The following is a 9635-nucleotide window of genomic DNA, read 5'->3' as shown; positions in this document are numbered from 1 at the left end:
ATATATATTTTGTTTTCTTGTCAAATATATTTTTTTATCTATTTTTTTGCAGAGTATAGTTAATGAAATATTATAATTGATTGATTGTTGCTGATTTAACGTCTAGTGGCAAATATGTCATACATATTCATGACGATTACCAATGAACAATTTCAATATACAATAGCAGGTTCTGTAAGGTAGGATGAAGTGCAGGAAACCTGGACTGCCACTTGAAAATGAGGACATGTTAGATAGGGGTGTTAAGCAGGCTGATTATGGGTTCCTTGGAGAAATGTTGAAAGGCTAATTTAACGTGCAGAGAGCGTAGCACTCTCCCTAAACTAGACATAATATTTAACGTTCCCAATCCTACCGGACGTGGCTGCGTACTTATGAACCCTGTATCGCCAAATTGGCGCCCAATTTAACAAGGATTTTACTGTCGATTGGGACAAGTCTAGGAATGACCACTTTTCTATACAAATATCAATCCTTATGATTTGCATTGTTGTATGCATTGCTGTTTTCTGCTCTTTTGTCGAGTAGTTGTCTCTTTGACACATTCCCCGTTCCCATTCTCAATTTCATGTACATATATCTATGTACATGTATGTATGTATGTACATGTATATATGTATGTATTTTATTTTTTTATTTTGGTTCATTTGTATGTTTCGGAGTTTTGTGTGACGTACATTTTCGCTGAACAAGTACACATTTTTGTTTAGGGACCAGCTGAAGCCCGCCTCCGGGTGCGGGATTTTCTCGCTGTGTTGAAGACCCATTGGTGGTCTTGGGCTGTTTTGTGCTCTTTGTTCGGGTTGTTGTCTCTTTGACACTTTCCCCGTTTCCATTCTCAATTTTATGCATGAATGCATGAATGTATGAATGTACGATGACCCATAGTTGTTAACTTCTACGTCATTTGGTCTCTGGTGGAGAGTTGTCTCATTGGTAATCATACCACTTCTTCTTTTTATATGCATTCATGTATGCATGCCGTCATGCAAACACCAATCTATTTTTTATAAGTTCAATAAGATTTATTTCTTCTTTTTTTCCTAACATAGCCTGGCCACCCCCGTTTGACATTCATCACTGGTAAAACTATATGTTTATAAAATCCGTAATCAGATTTCTGAAGATTACAATAATAATCTTGATGTTATTTGAAAAAAAATTCTAAAGATGCATGTGTTTTATCTTGTTCTGATTCTTTAAAAATATTGTTGTGGTCTTCTTATGTACATAAATCGACAGCTGTCTACATTTTCCTGTTGTATATATATGTAGCTGGAATCGTTTGAAGTTACATTGTGTTCTTACGTGATACATCATCATGAAAGTTACTGTAGCACTTGGTATCTTTGTCGCTGTGTTTGCCTCCATTGGTAAGTTTAGTTTATCTATCAATTTGAATGTTACAGTAGCGGTATACATTGTCATCCCGTTTATACATAATCATATCTGTTTGATGCATAAACAGTTTTTATCATACTTCTTATGTGAATTCGCTTTTGATCAAAACTGGGTACCCTTTAAAAGTTCTGATTTTGATGAAATTATGTTATTGTGAGTGGTATTCAGAGATAGCTATATTACATGTACATGTATGTTTCATTTGAATCCGTAATTTTGATTGGTTAACAACAATCGTGAGGCACTCAAATATCAAATTTTATGTTCTGCAGTTGCTATCCGTGACAATGTTAAAAACAATGTATAGCAAATCAAAAGAAAATCTTGATAAAACAATCTAAGACTCTTTCATTTTGCAATGGTATTAAAACATTCGACTTTTCGACACTTTTCACAAGTATTCCTCATTGTAAACTAAAATACAAATTGAAAGAGTTGGTCCTGCTTTGTTTCATAAAACAAAAATGGGCAGCGTAAATACAAGTATCTTGTCTTAGGGAGGGATACATTCTACTTTGTAAAAAATTACTCTGATTCAAACAAAAAATTCTCTCAAACTGACATTATCAAGATGCTGCTTGATTTCTTGATTGACACCATATTTGTTACATTTGGAGGACGTGTTTTTGACAAACAATCGGCATACCTAACTGTGCCCCTCTTCTTGCCGACTTGTTCCTTTATTCAAATGAGGCTGACTGACTTCATACAGGAACTTCTTAGGAAGAAAGAAAAGAAGTTAGCAAGTATCCTTTAACTTTACTTTCCGCTATATAGATGATGTTCTCTCACTAAATACTTCAAAATTTGGTGACTATGTTGAACGCATCTATCCCATCGAACTTGAGATAAAAGATCCAAAAGGTACAGTTAAGTTTGCCTCGTATCTTAACTTACATCTAGAAATTAACAATGAGGGTCGGTTGAAAACAAAACTTTACGATAAAAGAGATGATTTCAGCTTTCCAATTGTGAACTTTCCATTTCTATGTAGCAACATTCCAGGAACGCCTGCACAAGTATATATCTTACAGTTGATACGATATTCAAAGGCTTGTATTTCCTATCATGATTTCCTTGATAGAGGGTTGCTGCTCAGAAGGAAGCAATTAAACCAAAGAGTCCCAAGTGGTGAAGTTGAAATCATCCCTGCGTAAATTTCACTGACGCTATCACGAGTTGGTTGACCGTTATGGAATATCCGTTTCACAGATGATAGTGGATATATTCCAAATGTCGAAACTACAATCCCGTCTCCTTTTTCCCGAATGTGACCTACCGATTTAGACTTATTACCGGGTTTGTACTAACACGAGTAACACGACGGATGCCACATGTGGAGCAGGATCTGCTTACCCTTTCGGAGCACCTGAGATCACCCCCAGTCTTTGGTGGGGTTCATGTTGCTCAGTCTTTAGTTTTGTATGTTGTGTTTTGTGTACTATTGTTTGTCTGTTGGTCTTTTTCGTTTTTAGCCAGTGCGTTGTCAGTTTATTTTCGACTTACGAGTTTGAATGTCCCTTTGGTATCTTTCGCCTTTCTTTTTCAGTCTCCTGATCGCTTCGCGTTCAAACTATCCTCCCGGAATTTGTTTTCTCGATTAGTATATTTCAAATTGATTTGCGAATTTGGTAGCATGAAGTCTTAATAACATCTACAAAAAGAGCTTTTAATAACACATCGAGAAAATATCATTTGCGTTGAACTTCCCGTTCAATATGTTTGTTGAAACATTTTTTTTTTTTAATTTTTTTTTTGCATTTGGGAAATGCATGCATTAACAGATTGTTTTATTTTTTCTTTCATTCAGAAGCATATGGTGCATATAATGGTTACGATGGTGACAGTTATGGTAGCAAAGGACATGTCGTAAGTTTTTCATAATCTTTTAATATAATATTGTATCGTTAATTATAATATGCAAGTGTCCAATGATCTTAGGAAAAGTTGCAAATATTTCTGTACGAACAACTTACACGACCAAAAATGAATGATACCGTACATTTAATTGAAGTTTAGTAAAAAATATTCTATTACTTTAATATCATAAATATGTCTTCAATCTGTTTTCAAGAAATTTATTTCATTTTTCTTACAAAAGTAGATGGCATTACCACAACATTGCATGGTTATGTCGTAAAACTAGCAACATATTATATATTTATAAAGATTTGTATATTGAGATTGTTTACATTCAAATTATTTGATTATCTAAATTCTTTTCTCGTTCAAAATTGACCATAGACAGTTTTTTTTTATCTTATTTTTATTTTTTGCTTACGTCCTTTTGGTTGTTATGCTGTCATACATTTTATAGTTTTAGGCTTTTAAAAATTTTGGTCTCAACTCGAGCATACATATCCTAATGAAGGGTTTAACACGTGGAAATAACAGTATGCCGGTTTTATTTTTAATCACGTTCTCTGCAAAACTAACAGGTACAGAATCACCGTTTAATCCTTTTCCATTAGTTTCATTTCCTTTCATGAACTTGAATGAAATTTTACAGTTGACCAGTATTGTACATGGTGTACACCACGGAGTTGTCGGAAGTTACCACGGAGTTGTTGGAGGTCACCACGGACTTGTTGGAGGACACCACGTTATTGGCGTACCTAGTGTTTGGGCTGGACCATCAGTTGTTGTTCATCACCATCATCACCATGGCGCCGTCCACTACGGTGGCCATCACCACGGCGGCCATCATCATCATAGACGTCACAGGAAACATAAAGGGTCTGGAAGTTCATCTAATAAAGGATACGGTTATGGAAAATCAAGTTAAATATGTTCACATATTGAGTGAAATAAACTAATTTAAACCATAACGTTGTTACATTGTTAATTATTATTTGAAGTCGATCTACTGTGGATTCATTATTGTCCGTGGGATACCAATTTTCGTGGATTTCATGGGTAAAGGTCAACCACGAAATGAAATGTTTAATGAAGTACAAATATTTTGGGGGAATGTAGGGAGGCTTTGGCAAAACCAAGAAAACACAATGTTTCCTCAATCCACGAAAATTGGTATCCACGAACATAAACGAATCCCCAGTACCCTGGTACCCATTACGAAAAAGATTTTTAAAAAAGGATCTCATGCATGACCATGTATAGAGTTTCTATAGTAGGATTCATCTGACGTAAACTTTATATTCATATACAGAGGATATGAATCTAAATAGATATGGGAATTCAATAAGACGTCAACCCCACAACACAAATAATCACAAGCATCCAAAGGATTAACATACAGACGTAAATAATAAACAATTGTGCTGTCTTATAATAAGTCGAGCTCTAAAGTGTCCCATGTCAACGTTGTGCATTAACTAAACGAATGACGTCCAAATAAATTTTAAGAAAAAAACGTCAAGATTCATAAGAAAATACGGATGAGGCTCCTGACTTTTGTACAAGCATGAATGTGTGGCGGAGTCAAACAATTGTTCAAACCAAAGCCCGTTCCCACGTGTGTTGACCAGAACAATATGGAAATACATGACCTTCATATTGTTTACAAATCATTGTAAAAAATATGTGTCGCATTACTATAACAATGGTCTTAAAAGGCCAATTTCTTCTGAATTCATTTTACGTCAGGGCAATTTTCAAAAAGTCTTCCAAGTTTTACTTTAACTCGTGGCGTCACAGCTCAACGTGTGTACTGAAAGGTTTTAGCAATATAATTGATTATTTATACACAGATCACCAAATTATAAACGCATGAAGATAGCCAAAAATGCGCAATTTTGATAGCTTTTCGCAAAATTTGAGTATATATCCCAAATATGTATAAGAAGGACTTCGTTAAACAACTAAAATTGGGTTGGAAGTAAAGCTATGTATTGTCTGTCGGATATTAACATATTCATATTGATTAGCGACGTCATTCGATGCAAAATTTGAGAAACTATGTATGTATTGTGTCTGGGTATCCTTTATTTCAAGTTCAATGGGATAGATGGGAACAACATAGTCACCAAATTTTGATTTATTCAGTGAGAGGACATCGTCTATATAAGCGGAATGTTCAGCTGATGGATAATATATGACATCTTTTTTAAGGGGAAGACAAAGAAAATGTTTTTAAATTTTGTAATTTTTTTCAGTTGGTTTGGCGATTGAAATCGAACTGGATAATACACATTTGAGCCCCTCCCTCGACAATTTTTTTTTGTGTTCCTGTACCGGGTCAGGAGCGTATGGTTTACTTTTTCGCGATAGCTATTTGTCATAATTGGTTTTATTTAAATGTTCTCTTTCGAATTGTTTCACATTTTGTTTTCCCGAGGTTTTTTTTAGTATGCTGTACGGTATTAGTTGGTTCGCTATTAAAGGCTGCAACAATGACCTTTATACATAATGAAGAGATATGGTAGGATTGAGCAAAACCCATACCGAACAGCAAGCCATAAAAAAATATGACAGGCTTCTAAATAGGGACAGAATGAGACGGGGTTAAATATTTTGCAGTTGAAAAAAGCTCATCAGATCTGAGAGTACTCGCAGTTACCGAAAAGCTAGTACAAAGCCAATAACTGTTAATAAAAAAAAACATGTATCCAAGACCAAATATCAATCAGTAATCACACAATGGATCTAGTGTAAGGACGTCACAATTTAGTTGTTTACGCTCTTGGCTTCACTTTTTTAAAGTTGTTAGTTGTCTCACTGGCACGTCCCCTTAATTTTACACAAACATTCACGAACAATAATCTTACCTTGGTACATGTATTTGTGAGTTGCGATAAATGCAACAACACCCTGTGGTCAATAATTAGATGAATTAGTTCTATGCTGTGCTGTTACACCACAGTGACAGGTTAGATAAAGGTTTGAGCGCTTTCAAACAAGTTTAACTCAGACACATTTTGTATGTCCCTGTCCCAAGTCAGGAGCCTGTAATTCAACGGTTGACGTAAGTTGCGGTCTATCTTTTAGGATTTTCGAACTTCGAACTTTCGAACGCCACACTTTTAATGCCAAGTTTTTAACTAATTTGAACATGAATTTTAAAAATGGAGAGAAAAAACCGAGGAGGGGCTGCCAAGAACCGTAGGTCGTAGAAAGACAGAGAACGCCATGGTCAATAGAAAATAGGAACAAACGAATAGGAGTTCAAAATACAAAGTACACGGAACATAAGATTGAGCAAGACGAACAAAAAATATGGAGGTGTAATCAGGTTCTCCGAAAGTGTAAGTTGTTCCTGCACCTCTAGTGACATCTGTCACGGAAGCGCCTTTTAGTGCTCATTTGATTTCATTGGTATAAGTTTAAAAAAAAACAGCATCCATAATCTTTCTTTAAGGGATTAAAATTAAATTGCCCAAGACGAGATGAAAATTAATATTCTGGTCAACAAAATGCAGGATAATTTAAAAAATGCTTGTGTATAAAACCATAAAAAAAAAATCAGGGACATGCATTTAGAATTGTTAAAAAGTTATGTTTTTTAAACTCTTTAATATTCGTTTTCAAGTAAGGTAAGACAATTAAGAATTTGGAGCTGGTGAGTGAAACAAATATTGGGGATATTTTCCTTTAGTTACCTTTTTCAATCATCGTTATACATGCATGTCATAGGATAATAATTTATTGTTATATATTTATTTCAATAATCCGTACCTATTGTCAACTATTCCTTGAATTAATCAAATTGGCATTTTTAAAAGCTTAACCGTTTGCACGAAGTACGCGAACAATGCAAAAAAAATATATAGTGTTAATTAATTATGTCAGTGAAACTTATATATCTATAATCTTTGGTTGCTTCCACACGGTATTAGTTGTTTTTATCCACAATAAACACATATGGCGGAATAAATTGTTCGTTTTCCAGCCAATAAAAGAATATCTTTCGAATGGATTGAACACCTAGTGTAAATTTTTAAGTTAAAATTCGTTGATAAGTCGTTTTCGATTGTGTGATAAATGCGGATACGAGAACGCATCCATGGTAAAAGGGTTCAGGATATTCTGATAAACTTTTAAAGTCATTAGTTAGATCCGATGTTGGGAAATGAATTTAAAACTTACGATTCTCGAGTTAAACTAATATACAATATGTTTGAAACATAATTTATGTTTTGAAAATTATTGAATTTGAATATTTAAATCTATATTAAAAGTCAAGCGATGTGATTAAAAATATCTGAAACTGTATTCAGTAACCCTAGCATATTTTCATTCTAAAATTTCTTTTTCTTTTAATCTTATTTCATTCTATCTATTTTAGTGAGTTTAGGGGACCAATGATTCTGTTTGGTGTGCTTTTTTTTCTACACAATGACACCAAGACCTCCAGGTGGAGACTATGTGATTTATATTGTTAATTTTCATGCTTATTGAAATTCACCTCTTTCCTACTTCACCACGCGGATAATTACACCTGTGTCCTTAGTGTTATTCATGTTAGTGGCTGGGGTAGACACGCCCATTTTTGATAGGGTTTGTATGGATACATTCACTATTTACATGCGATTAGTGTTCATTAAATCAACATTAACATTTGTACACGAGGTCTCCCGGTGTGGAAGGATTAATAGTAGAATACCTTTAACTCTTCTGAAAAAGTGAAAATTTAAACATATGCATTTTTGATTGTATGGGGCGGGACTATAATCATAATTCATTGTCAAAGATCACTGTAATGAAGTATCGTCTTGCACAATATTCGTAAATTAATTCAATAGATTAAGATGTTTATTAATTTTTACCGGTGAAAAGATTTCATATATTTGTCTATTTCTTATGATTAATCTCGAGAATATTGGACTTAATCTTATTAAATTTAGCATAAATCTAAACGTTTTGCCGTTAAATTGTCAAGTGAACGTTAAATGGCTCTTCATGTCATCGAGTGCTCTCTTTTCTTTACGTCAGTTCATACCTCCGTATTATTAACTTCAGAGGATAAGCTTTCCGCTTTAAACTTGCTTTTCATTTTAACATTTTCTAAAGAAAGTTTTGTTAGCGTCTTGTTCATGAACTATCAGGCAATATTTATCTTCAAGAAAAGAAAATTTTAATACAGAAATCAAGTAAGATGGTGAAATGAGGTGGAAGAAAGATGCGGGCATCTAGTTCGGATTTTTCATTCACAGGTGGGATCTCGAGTAAATTAGTATTCATAAATTCTAAAGACTAAGACCTTTTTAATCATCGTTTAAAACACAAATGTTTATAACTTTATGATTGCTTACAAGTTAAAAAGTTTTAATTTGATGTGATTAATTTGTAAATGGTGGGAACAGCTCACTTACGCTAGCAACATTAACGAAGTCTTTATACCTGTAATAGTATGCATTGAAAGTTTTTAGATTTCAATAAAACATGTCGATCTTATGTCAGCAAACTATCAGTTTGTGTAAATCTATGCAATGAGCAATTATTTCTTTTAGATTGAATTTAATTCAAATCACATATTTCGTTACATCACTATAGTTCTCAATTCGGGTGTCTTATTAAGAAATTTGCGATGCCTCAATGACCATAGGCGATGCAGTTTTTGATGTTGTTTAGTAATGTTTGATGTGAATAACTTTTTTATAAAAAAAAAAATGGAATGCAAGATGGCCGAATACGTTGAATATCGATGCAGAACCCTAAAATGATAGCATATTATAATTGAAAAAAATCCATTGATAAACGTCTTTATCTAATATTGATAATATTTGGCATTTGAACGCCACCTTAATAGCTTGATAAAGTTGTTGTTGGTTCTAATATATGGCCATGAATCAAAACTCTTCTTGATCGATCACATGTATTCTTGTTTTCTACAAGTTTGAGATAAGAATGTTGTGGATTGCGATCGATATTCAGGATAAATCGATCTTTCAAATCTATCTATTCCTTTATTGTAATTTTTCTTAATCTCACATTCAATGACAGTGTCCTATTTCTTAGAGCAAAATTATGACAAAATGAATTTATTAAATTATTGATATTAGTTAAGGTCCTGTTTGGTCATATACCTCTTATAAATATTCGACTTTAAGCGTTCCTCATGAAGGTAAATCCAAAAAAGCGCTTCGAACGCATATAATTTATAAAGTGTTGTTTTAATTTTTTGATAAACATAGTTTGTCTGACACTGTCCAGAAGAGTTGTGATTGATTCTGTTCAGAATATTTTCTACTATTTTTAACTCAATCCAAATGCACATCTGAGGCTGTCAGAGATGACGTATGTACTTTACTAGTAATCATGCATTGCACATTATT

General features: G+C 33.7%; 1 protein-coding gene across 1 annotated transcript; it reads left to right on the top strand.

Moving 5' to 3' along the window:
* The first annotated feature begins 1273 nt into the window (after positions 1-1273).
* LOC127729875 (spore coat protein YeeK-like) lies at positions 1274-4229 on the top strand. Its single transcript, XM_052237804.1, has 3 exons — positions 1274-1373; positions 3212-3270; positions 3911-4229. Exons 1-3 carry the CDS (start codon positions 1322-1324, stop codon positions 4184-4186), a joined length of 387 nt encoding a protein of 128 aa, XP_052093764.1. The 5' UTR covers positions 1274-1321; the 3' UTR covers positions 4187-4229.
* Positions 4230-9635: the final 5406 nt, after the last annotated feature.

This window comes from Mytilus californianus, unplaced genomic scaffold, assembly GCF_021869535.1.
Source record: "Mytilus californianus isolate M0D057914Y unplaced genomic scaffold, xbMytCali1.0.p SCAF_2, whole genome shotgun sequence".
NCBI classification, from domain to species: domain Eukaryota; kingdom Metazoa; phylum Mollusca; class Bivalvia; order Mytilida; family Mytilidae; genus Mytilus; species Mytilus californianus.
This window is presented reverse-complemented; position numbering and strand designations above follow the sequence as displayed.

What these genes read in the sequence shown, in the direction of transcription:
- LOC127729875 (XM_052237804.1), top strand. Translation starts at nt 1,322, where the DNA reads ATGAAAGTTACTGTAGCACTTGGTATCTTTGTCGCTGTGTTTGCCTCC. An exon ending in CGCTGTGTTTGCCTCCATTG is followed by an intron (nt 1,374 to 3,211) that starts GTAAGTTTAGTT and finishes TCTTTCATTCAG; the next exon opens with AAGCATATGGTGCATATAAT. An exon ending in ATGGTAGCAAAGGACATGTC is followed by an intron (nt 3,271 to 3,910) that starts GTAAGTTTTTCA and finishes GAAATTTTACAG; the next exon opens with TTGACCAGTATTGTACATGG.